At 53.7% G+C, this 24,636-nt stretch overlaps 1 protein-coding gene across 2 annotated transcripts in view; it reads right to left on the minus strand.

The window, feature by feature from the left end:
- Positions 1–24,636, minus strand: part of Nup210 (nucleoporin 210) — a 100,059-nt gene that overhangs the window by 10,097 nt on the left and 65,326 nt on the right. For both annotated transcript variants that reach the window (XM_021240398.2, XM_004859991.4), the window contains exons 21-33: positions 15,726–15,854; positions 14,558–14,685; positions 14,324–14,459; positions 12,816–12,878; positions 12,486–12,665; positions 10,291–10,371; positions 9,607–9,738; positions 8,095–8,253; positions 5,286–5,377; positions 3,591–3,765; positions 2,771–2,946; positions 1,966–2,186; positions 833–969 (exon numbers count right to left, since the gene is read on the minus strand). In XM_021240398.2, coding sequence (XP_021096057.2) covers positions 833–969; positions 1,966–2,186; positions 2,771–2,946; positions 3,591–3,765; positions 5,286–5,377; positions 8,095–8,253; positions 9,607–9,738; positions 10,291–10,371; positions 12,486–12,665; positions 12,816–12,878; positions 14,324–14,459; positions 14,558–14,685; positions 15,726–15,854 — 1,809 coding nt within the window. The remainder of the gene's footprint in view (positions 1–832; positions 970–1,965; positions 2,187–2,770; positions 2,947–3,590; positions 3,766–5,285; positions 5,378–8,094; positions 8,254–9,606; positions 9,739–10,290; positions 10,372–12,485; positions 12,666–12,815; positions 12,879–14,323; positions 14,460–14,557; positions 14,686–15,725; positions 15,855–24,636) is intronic.

The raw sequence follows: 24,636 nt of genomic DNA on the forward strand, positions 1-24,636 counted from the left end.
GAGAATGAATGGTTTTCATTCGCCTCCAGAAAGATTTCAGAGGTGACTTGCTGGGGAGGTTTAACTGCTGGTGACACCAAATTTCTGGGCTGCCCCACCCATGGCCAGCGCTTCCCCCTCAGGGAAGTGCCCACCCCGGTGGCTGTGTAGCTGCCCGGCTCCCGGCCCGTGGGTGGGAGCTGGAATTGTCACATCAGTTTGGTGCATGTGATGGAGGCCTGGGAGGAACAGGGAACTCGTGCCCAGCTCAGATAGCGAGTGGGCGATCCTGACCGCTGTGGACAGCTCCAGGTGGCTGGTGTTTCTTACAGAAAAGGGAATCATAATGTATGAGTAGCTGCCAGTTCTGCATCCATGGATTCCACAGACGATGGCAGATCAAAAATATTCTGGGGAAAAGAACTGTCTGTATAGAAATGTGCAGCTTATCTTCCTTATCACGATTCACTGAACAATGCGCTCTAACAACCATTTCCGTAGCACTTACATCCCATTAGGTTTACAAGGAATCTAGAGATGATTTAAGGTGCACTGAGGATTAGATGCATCCAAGGCGCCCAGCACACAGGGACCTGTGCATCTGCAGATCCTGGTGTCCAAGGGGACCTTGCCACCAACTCTCAAGGATGAGACCAATGCACTTGTTTTTTTTAGTACCGGGGATCGAACTCGGGTCCTTGCGCTTGTGCAGCAGGCGGTGAAACCACTGAGCTAAATCCCTGGCCCCCAATACACTTTTAAAGAAAAGATTTTACAACCTCATGCCGTGGATTCTCTACCACGCCTTGCAGGCTGTGATCCACAAGGGCCTCTGACCACCTTCAAGCCCCACCTCCTTGTAGGTCCTCAGGTGCCCGGCGACCTCGTAGTAGATCGTCACAGGTCCCACATCCTGGGCCACAGCCACGCCTGTCTTGGGGTCCACTTGGAGGATGCTGGCGGCTGAGGAGCTCCAGGTTCCTGAGATGCCTGGGAGAGGAAGCCCTGGTGTCACCCATAGGCCATACCTCAGGGCACCGCGGCCAATGCCCTCGCCCTTCTGGCTCCTACTGCACCTGCTCTGGTGGGGTGGGGGCTCCCAGGCCCTCTTGCTCCACCCAGTGCCTCCCTGTCTGGAGTCTCTCGTCATCCCCCCATGGGGCTCTGCCTGGGATGGCTGGGTGCTGTCCATTGAGCCCCGCTATCCCCCAAACCCTTCACACAGCACGGCTCCCACGCAGCCCCTGCTCATGACCAGGGCCTTTCAGTAAACAGAAAGCAGGTGTCAGGCCCAGCACCTTGACTAGATGGCACTTCTCAGTTCAAAGGCAATCACATTATACAATAAACTCAATTAAAAAACTCAACAACCCTATTCTATTTATGGTAGATTATATTTGTTTTTCTTTAAAGGTAGTGTTTAATTTCTTCTTCAGATGAATTAATGAGGGAAAATGGGAGCCGATTGAAAAATAAAAATTAAGCAAATAATTAAGCCTGAGTTCCCTGGTTGTTGGGTGGCACGGGAATGCCTGAATTTGGAAACCACTAGCCGGAGCCATTGGCCATGCAAGACATCAAAGCGACAAATTCAGTTCCCCAGGTGAATCAGTCACATGCCGAGCGTTTGCTTGCTGGAGGTTACTGGATTAGACAGTGGGAATGCAGGAGATTTCTACAATCCCAGAAAATTCTACTGGATGGTGCTATTCTAAGGCGGGGCTGGCAAGCACTCTACAAAAGACCAGATGGTAAACTGGGCCGCACAGCCCGTTCGATCTCTGCCTTTGAAGAATGGGGGTAGCTGGGTTCCAATACAACTGGATTCGTGGAACACAGGCTGAGTGTGGCCCTTGGGAGCCGCACTCCAACCGCTGCTGCAGAGCCTCTACAGGCTCCACCTGTGCACCTCCTGTGACAGTGCTCCCCCTCCTGTTCCAGCATGTATGGAGACTCTGAGGTGTCCCTGGTCGGGGTGCCTCTCACCTTCCAGGCCGGTGAGCACAGTGGCCAGGCAGAGGACGTCCCCTACCACCAGCATTCCAGACAGCTCCGGGGAGATGGCCTGCAGGACAGGCAGCGGGATGTAGTCGGAGAGGCCGGGGTGCTCAGCGTCCCACACGCGGAGCAGAGTCAGGCCCACGCTGACTGTGCGGACGACGCAGGTGTTGTTAGTGGTGCCCTTGCCAATCTGCACAAAGTCGTCTCTGGGTGCACAGGAGAGAGGGGGGCGCGGGGTCAGCCTCGGGAGAGGCAACCCTGAGTCCTCTGGTCTGGCAGCCACCTTGGAGAGGGCGGGGTGGTGCAGTTCCTTCCACTGTTCGGGGCCCCCAGTGCTGTCCTTTGCCACGCCCAGCCACAGCATGACACATCTGCTGCACATCCCCTGGAAGGGATGGCTACCAACATCTGGATGTGTGCTCTCCCTCATGCTGATCTGTCACCTCTGAGGTGGTCTGTGGACCCTCCGGGCAGCGCCTCTCAACTCTAGACTCACTCAGACCACAGGGCCCTGTGAATGTGCCTGCTAGCCACCAGGGGACCCAGGGACAGGATGTCTGGCAGGCCAGGCTGAAGCGCCGCCTTCCTCAGGAGGCTGTCCTTTCCTCCTCCTATCAGGACTGGGCTGCAGCCTGAGGGAACTGCACTTGGAGCTGGGGGGGACCCCATACGCAAGCTCCACTTCCTGGCTCTGTGCGCCTGGGAAAATGGCCCAACCTCTCTGGCTCTCTGCACCTGGGTCTGGCTCACAGAGGACCTCGCATGAGGAAGGAGCACCACTCCCACCTACCTGTTAGTGGCGAAGTTGAGAACAGAATTATGAGCATGGAAGATGTCTCCGAAGCTGTCGTGGAAGTGGGCTGTGAAGGTCACGGTCATCCCCACCGGCAAGGCCATCAGGGCTTCCTTGTTGTGGGTGTGCAGGACAGGGCTCATGGACACCCTCAGGTAAGAAACAGGCGACACCTGGAGAACATTGCACTGGTCTGGTGATGCCCTGCACTGGGGCCTGGCCTTCCCAAATGTTCCCCTCCTGGGATGAGATGCCTGCCCCGGGGGTCCCCAATCTTAGGGACGACTGGGGGGACTGGCTTTGGGGTCTTCAGGAAAGGAAAGGCTTTGTTCCTCAGAGAAGGCTCAGCTTGGTGTAGTGGTGCACCATGCCTGTAATCCCAGCACTCTAGGAGGCTGAGGCAGGAGGGTCACAGTTTGAGGCCAGCCTGGGCAACTTAGTCAGACACCTTCTCAAAAATAAACGATGAAAAGGGCTGGGGATGTAGCTCAATGCAAAGGCCCTAGTTCAATCCCTAGTATGGCAAAACAAAAACCAATCATGTTGCAGACCCTGAGTTGGCCCTGAGCACCAGAATGCCAGTGGGAAGCCTAGGACACTGATCCAGCTCTGTGACCTCACTGGGCCTCAGTTTCTCCATCGAGGAGGGAAGGTAAGTGGTCACAATCATCTCTCTGACAGCCCAACAGCTATCTGGGACCTCTGCCCCAGGCGAGTCTTAGATCAATTCCTTCCTGGAGTTTCTCCACTAGAGACAGGAAAATCACTGCTGAACTATGATTTGTATGATCCAAAATGGGTAAAGTACACATGCTACCTTCACAGCAATGATGATGGTTTGGTTGGCCCCAAAAGGCTCCTGGGCTGTCACTTCCATAGTGGACATCCCGACCACTGAGCCGGATACCAGGAAGCCCCGAGCATCGACGTGCGCCACGGGGACCCTCTCCGGCCCATCGAGGACTCGATAGCTCAGCGAGGCTGCACCGTCCCTTTGGGAAACAACAGACGTGTGGTCACAGATGGCCTGAGGAGGCGCACCCCAGGGAGGGCCCGGCCCCCGTGCCCTGGGGTCCAGCCGTCTGCAGCTTTTGAGTGCTCCTGGGAGACTGAGGAAGTTGGTCCTGGCTGTGGCACATCAGGCCCTCAGGCTGCCACCGTCTGCAGCCCCATCGGTCACCCAGCAGAAAGTGAATCCAGGAACCTGCAGTGGCAAGGACAGTGCCTCCCTCTCCTCCCGGTGGCTTCTGGGGGGCGGGGCGCGGCCAGTGGGAAGCGGGTCCACGAGGCTGGGTCGGGTCCACCAGAGACACGGGACACTTATTGTCGAGATCCTTTCCACAGCATGTGGTTTTCAGCTTACTGCAACAGGCTGGCCTGGCACGGTTGAGAGAGGACTGGGCTTTGAGTCAACAGGACCCAGGGCTGGGCCTGAAGCCACCTCCTAGCAGTTGCCTCAGATTCCTCGCTGCAAAGAGGGAGTGATGATCCTGCTCTGTCCTATCTTGTAGGGCTGGCAGCAGGACAACAACAGTGCACCTGCTAGGAAAGGGGTTTTCAAACCACTGACACGTGCGTGCACTGTGTCGAAGACCATGTAGTATTTTATACTTTAATAAAGAAGGAACACAAAGAGCAGGCCTCTGGTTCCCAGGGCCAGTTTCCTCTGAGTTTCAGCAAGTGTTTTGTCTCTGCCTCTAACTTTCTTCCCCTACCAACTCCCTCCTTATAACCCAAGAACTCCTATACATCCTTCAAGACCCCTGGGTCAAGCATCTCCCCTATAATGTTCACGGCCAGGCTCTTTGTTAGGGACTGGCTCGATGGTTACACATCATTTTCTTACAGCCCTTTCTTGCTGTCCACCTCCAGGGGCACCTTATGTCACTCATCTATGCTCCTGGTTCCTAGCACAGCATCAGGCACTCAGCTACTTCTCATATGAACTCTCTGTGTGTGTTTCATGCAGTATGTAAGTGGTGGTGTGGCCCACAGAGGGCCCTGCTTGGCTACTGCACTTGGGTACAAGTCCTCTATAGTAAGAAGGCGGCCCTCGGAGTCCCAGGTGGGAACTTTGTTTGCAGAGCCTCCCTGCCTGCCGCTGTATGTCTTTTCCGTGTCAGGCCTGGGCTGGGGCCCAGGATCTGCACTTTAAATTGCTCCCTGGGGCAGCTGCTATTGCTAATTCACGGGCTACGCTTTTGAATGGCAAATCCTAGAAACACAGGGGCATTTGAAAATTTTAATATTTCCAATTTGGTACTTTTCCACTTTTTAAATACTGAATTTCAGCAAGAAGCATGAAAGTGTGTCTGGGCTGCAGGGCGCCTTGGGAGCAGGACTGCGGAGGAACAGAGGAAGCGCGGGGAGGAGAGAGCGGGCTGAGGCCTCTCGATTCAAGCCCAGTGCCCAGAAAGCCTCCCTGAGAGCCAGCTCCTGACACCTTGACAAATGAGGTGTCGGATGCAAGCACAGCTCCTGGACTCTGCTGGAAACGGGCTGAGTCACGTACCTGTTTGTTTGGAGCTTTATAAACGAGTTGGGTGACATTAACATTTGTTCTGCTTCTATTTCAGGGTTCAGCAGCTGCAGCTTTTCAAACACCTGGAAAAGAGGGCAAGCCGTATTTCCTGTCACACTGAGGCATGTCCAGTCTGGGTGTCGCCTTTGCTCTTGCCACGTGGAGACTATGGACGAGGAAAACTGTCCCCAGCCCCTGCCATGTGGTGGCGGACGTCATGGGAGGGCCGACTTTCAGAGAGGCCATGGTGTGAAGAGGAAAAGCAGGCGGGTCACGTGCCCCAGGGCAGCCAGGGGCACCAGTTAGAAAGTGCTGCCTTCCAGGACGGACACATGAGGAGGGGGTACACAGCACCCCAGGGCTCCCCTCCTCCTTTCTGTCCCCAAGACATCCTGCCAGCCAATGTCATCCTCTCAGGACAGCCCATCCCTCTCTCTCCTCAGCCTCTCGAGGGATTCTGGGATCAGGGCTGTGGCGGTGAATTGGGTCCAGCAGGTGACACACCAGATACTGCCAATCAAATGTGACCTCCCAGGTTCTCCACAGCTCTCGGTGGCTCCTGGCACCCACAGATGCAACAGAACCAGGACCTCCGGCCCTTCTCAGCACACTCTTACCATGGCCACTGCTGCCTCTGGCCCTGTGACTAGGGCTGGTGGGGACTGGGGCCCTCCCTGGCTTCCAGCCTGCACAGGCACCCTTGCTGGGCAGCGCTTGCTGTATGCTGAGGTCCCCAAGTGACTTCTGATCAGACCAGCAGGATATCCCTAAGGCCTGCGCACCCGAGTAGCATCTGATGTCACCTGAGCTGATGGGTGACTTCCCAAAGGACACTGGCTGGCTCTCCTGGCCCTCAATGCCTCTGTGCACTGAGCACATAGAGAAGGCTCTGTTTTCTCATCTGTAAAGTGGTTCTGAAATGAATCACCCTTGCCATGCCGGTCTCACAGAGGGGTGGGACTCATGTGACCTAAGCCAGCGGAAGGGGTCCCAAAGGGTGAATGCGGGAAGCCTTTGGGAGCCGGAAGGAGTTTTGGTGTCAGGGGCACCCTTTCTCATCCACCTCAGGAAAGCAACAGCGCCAGCACCGTGGGAGACGGCAAGTGACATACGACCACATGGTCAGGCGGACAAGGGAGAGTGGCAGGGCCTGTGGCAAACCGGAGCGCAGGGCTCTGTCAAAGGGCAGGCTGCGTCTCATCTAGGGATGATTCTGTCATGTGGCAAAATGCCATGTTTCCGGGGCAGGCTGCCCACTGGATTTTCACCTGGGATCTGCTTACTTTTAAACATTGTCAACTAATAATAATCGTTTCAATGGCTGGAGCGGGCCAAATAAAACACATCCGAGAGCCAGACCTGCTTCCCTGCTTTCTGATTTCCTCCAACAGCAACTGGCGTCCAGCAGGGAAACTGAGACACAGAGCTTCAGGGACCCAACTGAGACTGAAGAAACCCGAAGCTGCCTTTCATTCTCAGACAGCTGCTGGAGTCTACTTTATTTTTAAGCAGGAAGAATACGTAATTGTGTACGTGTGTGTGTCTCTGTGTGACCGTTTACCGGTGTCTCTGTGGACGTGCATGTCTGTGTGTGTCTGCGTGGATAAATGTGTCTGTTTAGATGTCTGTATGTGTGGGCACGCGTGCATGCACAGACAGGCGAGAGAGCTGGCAGATGAGCGTTTCTGTCTTTGAAAATTTGCTTCCTTAGTCCTGGCTTGGCATATGTTCGTGTTAGAAATAGTTTATTTTGGCTGGGTGCGGCTCAGTGGTGTAGTGCTTGCCTAGTATGCACAAAGCCCTGGGTTCCATATCCAGCACCACCACCAGGAGGAGAAGGAGGAGGAGGAGGAGGGGAAGGAGAAGACAGGGGGGAGGGGGAGGGGGAGGAAGAGGGAGAGGAGGAAGAGGAGAATTACTAAGCTCACTTCCTCCCTGCAGCCCTCCCTTCTGATACTGGGGATGGAACACAGCCTTTTTACTTTTCATTTTGAGACTGGGTCTTGCTAAGTTGTACAAGCTTGCCTTAAACTTGACATTGTCCTGCCTTGAACTCCCGAGGAGCCTGGACTTCAGGCCTGTGCCACTCTGCGCAGCTGTCTATTTCTTCTTGAGCAGGACACTCAAAACCATTTTGCTTTTCTCATGATAGTTCACAGATGCTTCTCCTTTTCCTTTGAGGTCCAGGATGACCCAAGGGTTATGAAGTCTCACAGATTTCAGAGTCCAGTGAGCAGAAAGAAGTTCTAGAAGCTCAAACTGCTTTTCTGAACCAATTTACCAACTTCTTTGCTTTACAGAGGGGCCACAGGGTCATCGTCTCCCAGAGGGACAGCTGGAGGGTCCCGTGGGGCCAACAGGCCCTGGGCGGGAGAACTGCCGGGCTCTAGCAAAGCCCCTTAAGTGTCTGTTGAGTAAGTGCAGACGAGGAAATGATTGGCACAAGTAGGGCACGATCTGCTCCAGCTTCCTCCCACCATCAAGGCACGGCACAGAGCGCAGGCTCAGACCAGTGCTGTTTCCGGAACACGGCAAGTTACTGCTGAGCTACCACCTGGCCAGCCAGCCCGCCCCATCCATGCTGGTCCTCTCAGCCCATCTCTGAGCCCCACACCACGTGCACCTGTGCTCTGTCCCCACCAGTGCTCCCCATGTTTGGGTGAATTCCTTGATTTTCCCTAGAAGCAGGGGGGGAGGGTCTTGGCCTGAGCTGGGGACCCAGGAGGGAGAGGGGTCTTATCAGCTCTGCTTTCCCCGTCTCGGGTGGCTTCTGCTCCCCTGGATTTGTACCCATTTTTACCTGGATTTGGATCTCATCCGACAGCTCTCTCGAAAGGCCATGTAGCTGTCCAGCCCTGGGCTCCTGAGCCCGGACCACCACCTGAAGCCCAGTTCGGCCTTTCACCCGGCCATGCACGGCCATGGCAAAGTTGTACTGCGACGGGAGCCGGATGGATGCCTGGGGAAGACATCAGACATGCTTTCAGGGGAGAAGCCCAGGACCTAGCACCCCTAAAGAGGCAGATCTGGGCAGACAGGGCCCTGGATTCCCCAGGGCTCAGGTCCCAAGGCCTCTGCTCCCTGATAACCCCCGGTTGCACACACAGCCCTCATCCCAGCATAGTGTTGCTGTTCCCCACAGGCCTGCTGGTGTGGAAGACCCTTTGAGCACCCCTGTGAGGCCGGGTCCTTATGGCCAAAGCCCTCTGAGCCCTGACACCCAGAGGAGCTGGGGCTTCATGGAGCTTCCTGGCAGAGCCTGCTGTCTTGAGCTATCTGTCAATGAGTCACATGGCCAATGTCCCAAGGGAACATCTGGGGAAGTTCCCCACTGTGGGGACAAGACCTTGGCCCCACCAACAGGAGGAGGACGGGTTTGTCCTAGATAATGCAAACTCAGGGTCACCTTCAGGAAACCTGTCCCTGTGCCGGGCCCATTCCCAGGATGGAAGCCCCACTGGCCACAGGGGCTGTTTCTGACTCCGGTGAGCACAAAGCCAGCTACAAAAGGTCTGCCTCGCCTTCCAGCTCTGAGACCTGAGGGCCCGAGAGCCATGGCCAGAGATAACAGAAGGGGGGTCTGCCTCTGGGATAAAACATGAGCACAATGGCACAGCATCATCTCGGGAGGGGTCAGAAGTGGCAGGCAGGCTCTGGAATCTTCTGGAACATGTGCAATGTCCCCATGGAGCTGCTCATGTTAAGGCCCTCTGTTTTATAGAGTTGCCCACTGCCGTGGCGTGGATGAGGCCTGACCCCCAAAGGTTCCAGTGTTGGAAATTTGGTCCCCATGGCAACAGGAGGGTGGTGGGGCCTGTAGGTTTGGGGCTCAGTGCAAGATGAGTGGGTGGTTTAGACCCCTGTCATTGGGAGGGACTAACACAAGATGGCACGGGCCTGGGTTAGTCCTTGTGAGAGAGGTTTTTATGAAAAGAGTGAGGCTCTTCTCTCCCTGCTCATGGCTTCCTGTCTCGCTGTGGGACTCCTGCTCTCTCACATGCCTCTCACATGACCTGGGGCTAGGCACACAGCTGCACAGGGGCTGGCGCCATGCTCCTGGGTCTCCAAAAGAGCCCAGTAACCTCTTATCTCCATAAGGCACCCTGCTCAGGTATTCTGTCACAGCAGAGGAACATGGACGGACCCCTACTAAGCCACCTGCAGCGTCCCACTGCGCCTGGGCAGGAGGAAGAAAGGGACCAGGAGCACTCTGGGCACCAAAGTCCTGTGAGACAGTGTGGTCGGAACCCTGCCGGCCCCCAGGACGCTGGCCTGCAGCCGGGGATGGAGGGGATCTGTGTTGGGTGGTTACCTCGTGGTAGCGCCCTCGGAGGTCCAGGATGTCCCGCTTGGTGACAGACCAGTGGAAGGTCAGGCCTGGAACAGCATTTCCAAAAGAGAATGGGCTCTGGCTGCTGGTGATCCCGGTGACATAGACAGGCATCTAGGGGAGAAGCCAGGCCTGGTAACCATGGTGGTCCCAGTGCCGGGGACGCTGTGTCTCCCAGGTAGCTTCCCGCTGCTTCATGCAGGGTGCAGGTGCGGGAACTTCTGACAAAACACCCCACAACCCAACCAGTAGCAGCCCCGGGCCCTGCCCACCCTGTCCCTGTCCAGCCATGGGTCATGTGCACTGAGACCCAATTCTGGAATGATCCTCTGTGGCTCTGGGATGGCTGCAGCCACCCCCAGCAGCACAGCTCACCCGAGCCAAGTGCACCCCTGGTGTGGGAAAGTGGCCAGGGGCCTCAGCCAGGAAGGACACAAAGACGAAATCAAGGCGGTGAATGCCAGGCCTGCAGGAGAAGCCTCATGGGCACCCACCTGATATGGAGTGGGAAGCGGGGCTTGAGGTGGGCCGGACAGATAAAACAGCGGCTCCACAGATGAAGCAGAAGTGGAGACCCCTCACACTGGGAACAGTGCTCTCCCATGGCTCATTTCAAGCCAGGGTTGGGAACCCAAGACCCCTGGTGCCCACGGGCCCCTGCCTCACCTGAGTGCCTGTCCGCATTCGCGTGATGGGCGCCCGGATTCTCACTGCCTGCAGCTGCAGCACCTCCACCTCCACGAGGTCCTAGGATGACAGTCCTGGGGCTCAGCCAGGCTGGGGGCACTGGGGCTTCTGCTCAGAGCTGCATGATGCTCACATGCTTGGGCGTGGGTTGTCCTGGGAATCCCCTCCTGCTCTGACCTGTGGACCCATCTGACCCAGCTGCTGGAGGCCAGCACTGCAGACCTGGCACAGAGACCAGAGTCTGCTCTCAGGCTGGGCAGCCCTCCGGGGACAGTCTCAGATCTTCCCGCTACCCTCCTTCCTCCTGTCCTCTCGCTCATCCCATTAGTCTGGCCAGAGTACCTTTCCTGTGTTCTCCACAGAGCTGCTGACATGTGCTGAACTCGGGCTACTAAAACCCTTCCATCTTTTCAACATGAGCTCATGCCGAGCTTGTCTTCTGGGCCCTGTGAGGGGCCAAATGCTCGGCACACATGGGTGCTCGGTGAGCGTCCCTTCCCTTCCTGTCCTCTGCTCGTCTCATTGCTTCGTCCCCTCCTGCCCCGTGACCATTGCAGCATGGGTCCTAGCCTTGCTAAGGACCACCAGACCTTCTCCCAGGCCTTCCAGGGGCTGGGCAAGATCAAATGCAGAGAGGAGAGAGGGCTGCAGGGAGCCCAGGCTGGGTGCCTCTGGCTGAATTTCTAGCTGCCTGCCCTTTCAGCCTCCTGGGCCCCTGGGAGGAGAAGATGAGCCAGTTCCTGAGCCAAACCCTTTCTGTAGGGAGGAAGAGTAAAAGCAGGGCCTCCTAGGGTCCTGCACTTTACTCTGTGGGCCACCTGTCTGCACCCTGCCGCACCCCCAGGACAGATTCAAGTGCTCAATGCTTTTTGCCATCTTTGTGAAATCAATACACAGAAATTGTGGCACCCGGCCCAGCCATCCCAAAAGACTTTGTGGTTTAACTGAGAAACTTGAAGGCCGACATTGGAACTTCAGGGGAAAAAAGTCAACGAGTGAACTCAGTGTGGGATCAAAGTCAGCCTGGAGGATTGGTCAGGCCCCTGCAGGGCAGCACACTCGCCTGCTCCTGCAGGCACTGTGCTTAGATGCTCTGAGTGCAGAGCCCTCGAGGTCAGATGAGCAGTGGGAACAGCGCACATCTGAAAGGGCACTTGTCCACAGCCACGCTGTGTGACCCAGCACTCCTCCTAACAGAGCAGCTTCCTGGGGGCTGTGAGAGGACCACAAAGCGGCTCTGCGGTGCCTCTGCCCATCATGAAGGGCCAAGATGTCAGGGAACCCTGCAGGCCCTTGTGTTTCTCATCCCTGACCAAAGAGCACCCACCCTGGGAAAGCACGGAAACTGGCGCCTCTCTAGAGCGACCAGCGAGAGGCAGGGAGACCCCTCCTGGGGAGACTGCTCCAGCTTGGCCTCCCAGCATCTCTGTGACCCGGGAAAGGAATCCAGAAATGTCCCCACACTGGCAAAGAGGCTGGAGGCAACTTAGCCTCCAGGGGAGAAAAAGACACTTGTGGATGACTCAGGTTTTCTTTTTCCCCCTGAAATACAAACCCAGGTTGGAAAAAGCCATGGTTTCCAGTTATCCACACTGAGCAGGCACACCTCTGGCTTCGGCACACTGTCCCACACATGGTGTGGCTCCTCCACAGTGTCCCTTCATTGTGACCTGAGTGGGACACTCGAGCCACGATGGAAAAGAAAGTGCCAAGGGCCCAGTGCTCTGATGCTGTCCCAAGGCTGCACCTCGGTGGCCATGGGCTACAGGCTGGTTTCTTAGGTAACTCATGGGCAGAGTGGATGGCAAGGTGCTGTGAGGACAGGGAGGTGAATGTAAAGCATCTGCCAGTGCCACAGCTGCCACCTGGGAACTCCTGGGGTGGGGGACCTGAAGGCTGTGTCCTGTATGGAGCAGCTGGAGGACATGGGGAGACCCAGCCTGGGATGGAACAAGCTCGGGCTGCTTTCAGCCGGCCAGGGAAGCAGGCAGGGAGACTGCAGACCCAAGAGCAGGGGAGTCCTCAGGGGCCAGAGCTCCAAACCAGGGCTTCCACACCTGCTGCACCTCTGGCCACATTGACACTGGCTGCCTAGGACCCAGGGTGCCCACCGCAGAGGTGCCCATCCCAAGGCAGGGTTGGAGGGGGCCAATCCCCAGTGGCAAATCTGATACCTGAGAGATGATGATGACCTTGCCGGTCTCTGCATCCACCGCCTGTACAACTCCTGACACAGTGCCGTTGCCAACAGAGAGCCCGCGCACCAGCCCAGTGCCAGCCACAGCCGCAATGCTCTCGTTGCTGATGGAGAAGAGGATGTTGGACTGGGGCTGGGGGCCACCCTCTGAGGTGATCTGAGGGTGAGAAGCAGAGGTGACTGTCATCACCCTCGTCCATCTCCACCCAGCCGTCATCAGGCCAGGACAGGTCCCTGGAGGCTGCACCGTTGGGGCCTGGCCCCGGGTGGGGGTGAGGTGGACAGGACAAGGCCCCTGAGCACCTACCTGCATCACAGCCCCAATAATCAGCGTCACTTTCCTGGGTATCAACCGGAATGGAGGGAAGACCTGGGGTGGAGACAGGACGGGCTGAGGGCTCAAGTTGGTGCCTGCCATGTATATTGCACACCCAGCGTTCCTCTGGACGGCAGGCAAGGGGTTTGGGGATTGCTCCTGAGCTACTTCTGGAGTGGCCTGCACCCCACCCTGTCAGCCAACGCTCTGGGCTCTCTGGGGCATGTTCTGCTATTTGTAACTGGGCCTTACTGCACCAGACACGAAACTCCATGGAAACCAGGACTTTTAATTCATCAGAGACGTCACCCTAAGCATTTTCTCCAAGCGTGGTCTGTAGCCAGTAGCACCGCCATTGCTGGGGACTTGCTAGGAACGAGTTCTCTGGCCCAAGTCAGATGCCAGGAGCCAGAGGTGGCCCTTACAAGTGCTTGGGGACATGCTGATGCGTGTCCAGCTTTATGATTCTCTCACATTCAAGAGTTTCCCAACTCCTTTCGAATGTTGCTTCTGTCACTAAATATCTCCAAACTTCTACTGAAATGAAATGCCTTTCAACAGTGCCCTACTTCAGTGCTTCCAAACTTTTCTGACAAGGGAAGGGGGAGCAGCCGGAATGGACAGGCACTTGAGTGTCTCAGCGCTGCAGCAGGGCAAAACCCCATGCCCTCCTTGGGGGTCCCTCAAAAGTCCTGCTTGGTGTGAGAAGTGCTGCTGGTGAGTGCCCGGGTGAGGTGGCAGAGAGGCTGCTGTGTGCTCGAGGATTAGTTTCGCAGGCTGTGCTATTTATAGGAGGAAATGAATTCCTCCGCACAGGAGAGGAAGGTGCACTTCCATCTGGAGACACAACCGCCTCCGCCAGCTTTGGAGCACGGATTAATAACAGCCAGCCAGCAAGTGTGGTCCAGGCCCACGGCAGAGGCTGGAAGGAGCCAGTCTAAGGCTCCCGCTAATGGATGCACTCAGGCAGCGTTTCCTGGCTCTGGTTGCCTTGGCCTCTGTGAAAACCTAACAAATGACACAAGACAGGCTCCCATCACACATGGATACCACGCGGGGCCCTCAGAGCTCGCCTCATGGAGAGGCTGTCTGCACCAGGACTTGGCTTTCCAGCCCCTTCTGCTTGCATAGACCTCATGGCTGGTGCCCAGTGCCCTCCAAGTGCCTGGCCTAAGGAGTGGAACAGATGGCTGGGTTCTCCCACGAGACCCAACATGTACCTGGCAGCCCCACTTGGCCACAGTTCCCTGGGAACAGTCCCTGCCTATGCCCTTGCCATGGGACAAACCACACCCCTGTGTCACAGAGGGACTCGAAAGTCACCCAGCCCCCTCGTGTGGGTTCTACCAGTCTACCAGTGCTGCCTCTCAGACACTGTGACTGCTGTGAGGTCAGGCAGCACACAGGCTCTTGGTGGTGGCTTCCAGAACTGCGGCTAACACTCCTGGCCCATCACAAAGACATGCCATCCCCCATCGGGAGGGAAAGGACATGTTTACCTCGATCTGCTGTGGGGCTGAGCTGACCCTCTGTCCAGCCTTATCGGTCACACTGGCAGTCAGGCTGGTCTGGCCAATGGCCACGCCATGCAGGAGGAACTCGGCTGTATAGTCATCGAGGGCTTCATCCAGGGCCCTGAAACGGAGGGGAGTGCTGGGATCCCTCCTTGGGAGAAGTAGAGCCAGAGCCTGCGCTGTCCCCGAGGTGTCCTCCCTGACCCTGGTGGGACTCACACTAGCGTGACAATCTGAGAGGCTGCCTGGAGCTTCAAGTCCATGAAGGCGAAGTACTTGGCCAGAAAAGGTTTCTTGTAAGAGTCCAGCACGCGGACGTGCGCCTTGACTGTCTTCCCAATCTCCACCTGTGACACGAGGGACAGAGGCTGGGGTGGCCTTTCTTTGAAGGACCAGTTCTCCAACCTGTGACACCCATGACTCTATGACAGCTTTGCTGACCCCAAACCCAGGGACCTGAGAACTGGGTTGTTGCCCAGAATGATCTCTGGACTCAGCCAACCAACAAAGGAAAAGCAATTAAGTGCTTGCTGTATACCGAGGACACTGAGAAGCACAAATTCCACTGTCTACTCTTATCGGACTAAGAATCTAATTAGGGAGATAAGGTAGACTTGGAACAGCAGCAGGCATACAACAGAGCTCAATATGTGCTCACTTCCCAACGGCTCACACCTGGTGGCGCAAAATATGAGCAGTAACAACTTCAGCAAATGAGGACCAGGAAGGCTTAAGGAAAACAGAATTCTAGTAAGCAGCAGGTATAAGGATGACTGGGGGAATATTTGAAACTAGGTAAGAGAATATTCACTTCTGAGCTAGTAATACACTGTAGCTGGAGTCCAAGCCACAAGAACGTTCCCCTATTCACTACCGACCAGCTGCTGTATCTGCTTGGTAAAACAGGAACTTGACAACAGTGCTCTGGGAGCCTGGCCTCACTTGTCTCTGATATCTGGAGTCATAAAAATCCCGTTTACAAGAAAGAAAAACCTAGGTCTACTATTTATCCATTTTGCAAGAGCACTTGGAATTGGCGAGTTTTATTCACTTGCTACTGAAATTCCAGAGGATCCAAATCTTCTATTCTGAGGAGAAAATTCTTGCCCAGCAAGGTGTGTGCCAGGCTGCTGAGTCACCGTCCTGAGCTAGAGAACACGAATTCCCATGTCAAGGATGATGTGGAGCCAACCTGGAGTGGGATTTATTGCCAAATCTTACGATGTCAACTGGGATGAGGAAATATAACATTGAAAGCAACTCTGCAGCCCCCACACGGAGTACAGGGGAAACAGCAAGAGGCATGAGGATAACGGGGTCACAGCCGTATGGCTTTTCTAGTTTCTATGGGTCGTCAGAAGGACTGCATCAGGAAGCTTCCACTAACCTTGTCAACCACGCGGACGTACAGCTCCTGAATGTCAGACACGTGAATGACAGCCTTTGCTGGGGATGAGAAGGCCAGGCACAAGTCGTGGATCATGACAGTCACGGAGCCCGGGAGCAAAGGGTGCACCTTGGAGGTAGGAGAAGCTTGGTCATGGAGCTGCAGGACCCCTCTCTGCCCAGGGGGCCTGGAACAGTGCCTTCCTCACGGGAGCCACTGGCCAGGGACCACCAGGCCAGCATTTGGAAGTGGTAGACACGGAAAATCCTAACCCAAATGGGGCTCTACCCACCTCTGGTCAGCTAGGATGAGCTGGGAATATAAACACAGAGAGAGCATTTATCTAACTATACATTTTACAGAAAGAAGAAAATGGGCATTTGCACGTTCAGTGTTTATGTACTGAACACGGGCTTGCTGCAACTTGTCATATTGCTTGGGCACGCATTTCAACTGGGTGGTGTTCCAGGCTGGGCAAGCAGCAACAAGTCACGATGCCCATGGGTGAGTGAGCACGGCAGGCTGTCTCACATCTTGACATGCTGCTGCTGCTTGCGGTTTATGATCTCATATTTGGGGAGGGAGAATGAATGCAGGGAAGGAGGGTGAGGCATACAGTAGGCACAGTTATTATTATTATCTGCAAAGTTAGAATTTCAGAATCAGGAACCCGTAAAAATCCATCAGGATTCGGACCCAAAGGAGACAACTAACTGAGACTGCATCACATCCTGGTTAAGCCCTTCAGTGGCTGCCCGTGCTCAGCCCAGAGCCTGCACAGGCAGGGTATAGCCTACTGCTCCAGTCTCACCACGAAGCACACTGCCCCATACCCTCAAGTTCCAGCCGCACTGGCCTTCTCTCCCATCCTCGAAGCCATAGAGCTCCTCCTGCCTGCCTCAGGGCCTTACAGTCTACCCCAAAGATCTAGGACTTCGGAGTGGGGGTGCAGCTCAGTGGTAGAGCACTTGCCTAGCAGGAACAAGGCCCTGGGTCTATCCCTAGAACTGAAAAAGGTAGTTTTCAGACTCTTCTTTCCCCAGGCTTATTTCTGGGTCCAATTTAGCCCTCAGGAGCTGGTTTCCCTTACCCTCCTAGTGGTTCATCACCATTTGTAATTCAGTCCGGATGCAGGCATCTCTTCAGCTTATCCTTCCCCTCCAGGCTGTCCTCAGCCCATGGCAGCCTCAGGAGGGAGCCAGGTGTCTGGCACAGCCCAGTCTCTGGGCATGTGCCTTGATTAGATAAAGGGTCACAGCTTTGAGGAATTCTGACAAAGTACAGAAACCTGATGCTGCTTCAGTCAGGCTGGGTGTATTGCAGACAGCAAAACTAGCTTAGTTAATTAAAACTTGGAAATTCTACAAGAAGTTCTGCAAAGACCACACACCCTCATCCAATCCCTTTGATGTACAGTTGGGGAAACCGAGGCCAGATTTGAAGGGGTGGTGCTGGGGACCAAGTGCAGGCAGCCTAGCTCTCAGTCTGGGTCTTCCTCTTCCACACTCTTCCCTTTCTGGGGAAACAGGGCTGGGTGCCTCCAGCAACCAGAACGGAACTTCCAGGTAAGGGAGGAGAAAGAGGAGTCAGCAGGAAACGGCCACATTGAGCAAGGCCCAAGCCCACAGGGAGCTGGGGGCATGCAGGACTGGCAAGCGGAGCCCAGCTGCCAACAGCCAGTATAGCTGAGCTCAAGGGTACAGTCACACAGACAGGGCATGCCTGGGTCATTTCATACAATGGCTTCAAGTAGATCAATCAAGGTTCCGGGGTGGGAGTCATGTTTATGCTCCAAAATGACAGGGATGGGATTTGAGCTGTTGCCACCCCAACAGGCTTGGTATTAAATACAGGCCAAGGAGTGGTCAGGGAGCCACTGGGTGCCTGGGTTTGCTGGGAACAACTACTACATTTCCCCCCCGAGAAAGCCTACTGCAAAATTACGGGGAGGAGCAGAGCTTTCTTTAAGAACACAGTGTGAAGCCCTGATCCGATACTCATGCAGAACTTGCTGCTGTCAGGAGCCAGCACGTCCTTCACAAGGCGAGGAAATTACAGTGTGCCCACCACCACCAGACCCACGCAGGAGAACGCGGGCAAAGGCTCCCCCCACACCTTCAAAGGGACCATTTTACATGCTTTAAACAAAGCCATAAAATGATGGTGGGGAAATCAATTCTTCTTCCACTTCATTTCCCGGAGGATGGATGCCTTGCCGGCCTCTGGATGACAGAAGCGGGGGAAGGCATCACGCTGTCCTCGAGGGAGGGCCTGGCCTGCTCCACACTCTGACGCACGTCGCTCTTGCCAGCCTGTCACCGTGCTTTCAGTGGGGGCTCAGGTCACTGGGGAGACAGAAGCTGTGTGCGGGGAGGCAGGGGCATCGCTGTGAGCTGGTGGCCAAGTGGCACCCGCACTGCATCTGACCAGACTGCACAAGTGGCCCACACTGCCCCACTCCTCCCAGCATCTGTCTGTGACCCAGGCACTTCATGACAGGATGCTCAGGAGGGAAAGGAGGCTGAGCAGCCCAAGCTGAGAATGAGTTCTGATTTCTAAGTGTTGAAGGTGCCACCTGAGAACATCAGCAGTAACTGAGCCCAAGGGGGAGTCCTGTCATCGGCTGAGAGACAGCGAATGCATTATGCTCATTAAGAACCCGCAACGTCTGCAGGCACTTGCCAGGCCCACAGGAGTGCCTGTGTCCTCTCGACTCCCCCCTTCCCTGGGCTCTGATCACACTGCAGACTTGTCTCCTGACAGGGGTGCTCGGGAGAGGACCGAGGAGCCTATCAATATTTCTGACTGTCAGCTTCCATTTCCTCCAGTGGCCTCAGCAACGTTGTGTGGTGGTCGAGGTCTGCATGCAAGAGGGTCAGACCTGTGCCCAGGGTTCCCGCCTTCCCATCCTGCAGGGAATGATGGAGCTTGGACAAAGATCAAGACACCAAGGGGGCCAGCTCTGGGGGCTGCTTGAGGATGGGGCGGGGGACGTGCACCACAGGCTACAGGCACACCGTGACGCTACACTTCGCAGGACCAGAATGGAGTCCCAGCTTTGTCACTGCTGTAGCCCTGGCACCTGGCAGGCACAGGAGCCTTGCTGAATCAATGCACTGACTGGAAGTGTGAAATGCTCAGCGCAGCAGGCCTCTTCCTTCCCCTTGCTCTTACAGTGATGCAGGCTCCGCTCAGAGCACTTATTTTGAAATGTAAGGAATTGTTGAGAAGAAATAAGCCCTAAGTTTAAATCAGGTAAACACCCCTCTATGTCAGCCAGCCAAAAATGAAATAAAGGCACCCTTGCGAGCCTAACTAATCATAGCCCTGCACAGCCCGGTGCATTGTGTGGGCATAAAGACCGCCACCAGAGCCTTGTGTGCCATGCACACTTGTCTTGCAGAGACATGCCAGGAAGCAGCCGGCGCACACTCAGGAGCCATTCTTGTATCCCGAATGTGTATCAATGAGGAAGAAGGAAGCATTTTCTAGGACCTGAGTGAGGAACGGTTGTGGGCTTTCTTGTCTCTGTGATTAAGGGAAATGAGAATGCTGCTAATTAGCAGCTGGAAAATGCCAAAGGAATGTGTGAATGTGTCCTTCAGAAGCAGCTCTCTGAAGGAGCTGCGGGGACCCAGACCCATCACAGATTATCAACACTGTTTAAAATCCCTCCTGTGGTTTATGGGAGATTTGCACCTGGAGTTTGGGGACTCTGCCCCAAGCCCTGGACAGGAGGAAGTAGAGACCAGTCAGGGTGCTGCATGGGACCTGCTGGGTCAGGAGCAGTTCTCAGGGGCCTGGGTCACAGGTGTCAACTCCCAGAGTACAATGCCAGCCTGGTCCTGGTGTCACACTTGTCTGGGGCTCTCTGTCCCACTCAACAAGAGCCCACAAAAGCAATGCAATGTGGATGGGCCAGCAACCTGGCCACAGGACAGGGGCCAAACTGTGACAGCTCTACTGGGTCATGTGTGACAGGGGGGCACTGGAATTTGTCTTCATCGGAACTGCAGAGGTGATCTGGAAGGGTAGCATTTTTGGACTGCACAGGGGCTCAAAGCCCTCCTGGGGAAGCTTGATTCTGGTGCTGGAATCTCACCATGACAAGTGTCACGGTGAGACACTTCCAGACAAGTGTCCTGGCTTCTTGAATGCCTCCAGAGACGGAGTCCTCACTACCCACAGAGGCAGTCCAGTCCGTCACTGACTCCTAGGCCTGGACAAGAGTCTCTCCCTGGACACAGGCTGCCCTCGGGGCTTACTTAGGTTGTCCCGTATGACGTCAATGAGGTGTCACGGGCAACATCCACACCTCTCCTAACCTGCACTCCTCTACTAGATAACACAGATGTTGTTATTAATCTCCGGGACAGCAAGACAAGGCATATTTCTGGCACTCGGAGTTACTTAAGATTGAGGTTTTCCTTTTAATACCAAGGGCTTGACAAGGCCCATCCCTCACATGGTACTGGCAGAACAGCTGGGGAATTACTTCTTTCACAAAAGGAATAAAAATGCTGCAGAGCCAGGGCAGTGGCACACATCAGTAATCCTGGCTACTCAAGAGACTGAGGCAGGAAGGCTGCCTGACCAGCTGGGAGACCCAGTGAGACCCCCGACTCAAAAGGAAATAAAAGTTTTACAGGGCATCCCCAGCAGTGGCAGTGTGTGGGCTCCTCACGCTGCTTCTCACACACACCAGACCCCAGCTTGGAGGGCTGCTTCACACCCAGCTAGATTTCTGTTTTCTCTCAGAAGATCAGAAGGTCTGGCCTCACATAGCCCCATTGCTGCACATCAAATGGCAGCTGAAGTTTCTGCACGACAGCATGACAAGGTCTGCAGCCCAACCCTCAGGAGGACTCGTGACAATCCTAACACAGCCACTCCTCTAGAGAACTCAGGCCGTGTTCTGATCACACACAGTGAATGAAGAGACGTTTATTCACACACATCTGAAATGCAGAGGAAGTACAAGAATCTGCCGTACCAGAAACAGTACCCGTCTGCCCCCTCCTTCTGGCTCAGCAGGGGAGAGACTGCCCTCCTTGCTGGCCATTCCCTCAGAGGCTCCTGCACTGTTCGGTTCCCAGGCTGGGGACTGTCTTCCTGGGAGGCCCACAATGCCAGGCTTTCTCATCCTCCCTGCCCACCCCTTCCTGCCGCTCAGACTTGGCCCCAGGCAAGCATGGCTCAGAACTGAAGGCTCCCGGATGCAGGGTCTACCTTGGGCACACTGCCTGTGTGAACACCAGGGGCTCAGCTGCGCCGTCTCTGGCTCAGAGATGGGGTCCTGTTCCCAGATGGGATGTCCGAGGACCATGAGGCTGCTGCCTCTATGCACCGAGGGCATAGCTCCAAGTGCAGGCGGCATGGGAGAGAAGCAAGCATTGTCCCTGCCCCAGCATCTCTGCTCAGCCCTAAGATTCCGCCCTGAGGGGAGGCACACTTGCCGAAGACAACTGGGGAGAGAAGCAATGGGAGGAACCCTGCTGGGGTCTCAACTAACTCCAACGTCTTCACAGGAGCTGTTCATTCAAAGGCTCCTGGCTGTGCCTGGCAGTTTGCGGAGGAACTTGTGTCTCCAGGTAGCACTGAAGAAAGCAGAGCAATGGCCCTCAATGAGCGAACCTTAGTGGTTGTGTGGTAAAGGAGAGGGACAAAGTCCCGCAAGCCACTGTCATCCTAGGGTGACCGTGGGCATGCCATGCTGTCATCCTCTGAAGTGTGATATTATGGCTGTGTCTAGATGTCCCCCAAAGTTTCACATGGTCATAGGTGGGGCTTTTTCAGAGGTGGCTGGATCTAGGGTGTGTGGTGCTGGGATCAAGGGTGGATGATTACTAAATCAGTCCACTGATAGGTTTGGCACTGCCCTAAGCCTGGTGGCCTGGAGAGAATATAAAAGGGGCAGAAAGAGGCTGCTAAGGTCACTTGGACTTGCTTCTTTGCTACTTTGTTGCTTTGTACCTTCTGCTTGCCATGGACTGTTTCTCCTCTGCAATGCCTATCTGCCATGTCACCTTGCCCTGGAGCCAGGTGACCATGAACTGAAACCTCTACAAACTGTGAGCTAAATAAACCTTTCCTCCTTTAACTTGAATGTGTTGAGTATTTTGTCTCAGCAATGAAAAAAGTAAGACAGAATTTGGTACCAGAGATGTAGGGTCATTTCTGTGACTGTACCTGACTATGTGGTTTGGGAACCTTGGAGCCTGGCTTATGGGAAGAGTTTGAAAAGGTTCGGAGATGCTGGCTGAAAAAGTAGAGCTGGAGCACCTCAGGCTTAATGGGAGATTCTGGTCAGAGCTCAGAAGACCAGAATGTGCACAGAAATGCTGCAGCAAAGACCAGGCTGAGGAGGTTTCTGCTGGGAAGAAGGACTGCTTGGCTGTTGGACTCCAGACAATGTGTGGATGTTATGTCTTGGCATATGTCTGCATTTTGCTTGTGTCCAGAGACTACCTGGACTGAAATTAAGGGTGGCAGATTAATGAATCTTGCAGAAGAAATTTCAAGGCAGTCTAATGTTGAGGTGGTGCCATAGCTACTGTTGGGGGCTTTTAGCCATACTGCTATTGTCACCACTGGTTGCTTGCTTGCTTTTGCTGTCTTCTGCCTGCCATGAACTGTTTCTCCTTTGCAATGCTCCTCTGCCGTGCCACCCTGTCTTGGAGCCAGCCAATTATGAACTGAAACCTTTCCTCCTTTAACTTTGGGTGTTGGGTATTTAGGGGTGTGTGTGTGTGTGTGTGTGTGTGTGTGTGTGTGTGTACTACATATATAATAAGCCAGTTCCCAAAGAAACAAATAAGTAAATTATAATGAACTCCAGGGTGAGGGAGCAGTACCCAGAGTATCTGTAACACAGGAACTAAAATGTCCACTTTCCAACACTGCGAGACATGAAAAGAAACAGGAAAATGTGGCCTGTATGCCAGCAAAACAGCAGGGAGAAGAAATTACCTATGAGGGCAGACAGATGTCAGATTTACCAAAGAACTGTCCAAATGACCATTATAAATATGTTCAAAGAAAAAAAGCAAACACTGATTGAAGAAGTAAAAGAATATTTGATAACAATGCCACATCAAATGGAGAAGGCAATAAAGAGAAAATGGAGAAAAGAATGAATAGAAATTCTTAAAATGAATACTAAAATAACTGAGTTGAAAATTCATTAGAAAGCTCAAGAGTTAATTTGAACTTGTAAGAGAAAGGACTGACAAACTTGAAGACAGATCGATAGAAATTATGTAATATGAAGAAAAAAGAGGGAAGTAAATGACTAGAGACACAGAGAAATGTGGGACAGCACCGAGTACCCCGACATAGGTCTAATGGGAGAACCAGAGAAAGAAGAGACAGAAGGCAGTAGAGAAATCTTCAAAGCAATGATGGGTCAAAACTTCCTAAAGTTATTAGAAGATACGAAGCAACTGATGTTAATTCAGGATGCTCAATGAGACCCATGTAAGATAAGCACACAGAGGTTGCAGACAGACACAGTTGACTGTCACATGGTAAAAGTCACCTCAAAGGAGACTGGTCATCATTAGGAGCGCTGGCCAACCTGGAGACTAGTGAGTGTGCCAGAGAGAAATGGGGACACAGGATGAAAGGGAAGAAGCCTTCTGAGATCAAGGGATCTTAGAACCTTCCTCAGAAGCAATCCTTCCCAAAGACCCTAAGCTGACAGGAGCAGTAAACCACACCTTGAGTAATGTGGATGGGCTGGGGGGTAGCTCATTGGTAGAGAACATGTTCTTTAAATGAAACACTTAAAGCCAAAGAGTTAGGGAAAAAAAATCTCTAAAGGAGCAAGAGTTAAAACAGGCTCATCACTTATAAGGAACCCCAAAGGGCTAAGGGCTGGTTTCTTATCAGAACAATGTAGGCCGCAGGCTGGAGGATAACATTCAAAAGACCCAACCAACCCCAGAAAGACCTTTAAACCAAGAATGAAAAAACCGATAAACCAAAACCTATAAGCTTATACCAATAAAGTTACCTTTCAAAATTGAAAGTAAAATAAAGATAATAATCACAAACTAAAAGAATTGGGCTCGGGATTTAGCTCAGTGGTTCCGCCACCTGCTTCACAAGCCAAAGGCCCCAAGTTCAATTCCTGGTACAAAAACAAACAAAAAACCAAAAGAATTTGTCACTAGCAGATCTGCCTTATGAGAAATGACAAGGAGAGATCTTCAGACTGAAAGCCAGGGACTCCGCACAGGAATTCCAACCCACACAAAAAACAACAGCTGCAAAGGAAATTAGAGAATTATAAAAGACAGCTGAAATGCATGTTTCTTTTCTTAACTGACTTTAAAACCAATCATGCAAAACAACATATATATAGGGGATTTCAGGGCCCAGAACATACCAATAATGGTATTGGCCAATAATGGTACTAAGCGGGACTGTGAAGACAACGATGTAAGAGATAAGCAAGCTGATGCTGGACAGTAGCCAGATCCACAGGAACAAATGAAAAGACCCAGCAATAAAGAATAGGAGGGTAAATATAGCAAAAGCTGTAGTTACAGACTTGTGCTCCTTCCATTTCATAGTTTCTTTTAGATGCACAAAATTATGTAAAGGGATAGTTTTAACTACCGGCTTTTGGGTCAGTAACAATTATAGATGTGATATATATATGGACAGTACCACGGGAAGGCAGAAAGAATAGAGCTCCATAGGGCTGATGTTTCTTCACTCCATGAGAACAAACTTGGTGCACATCTAAGCTGCTGTGATGCTAAGATGTGGACAGTAAATCCCAGAGCAGCCACTAAGGAAATACCTCAAAAAAACACTGAAAAATCATTACCAAAATTATAATGGTAAATTAGAAAATAACAACTTAATGCCAAAGTAGTAAAGGAAGAACAGAAAAACAAGAGAC

Source organism: Heterocephalus glaber, unplaced genomic scaffold (assembly GCF_053883595.1).
Source record: "Heterocephalus glaber isolate CG9 unplaced genomic scaffold, H.glaber_assembly_v1.0 deba00000768, whole genome shotgun sequence".
NCBI lineage: Eukaryota > Metazoa > Chordata > Mammalia > Rodentia > Bathyergidae > Heterocephalus > Heterocephalus glaber.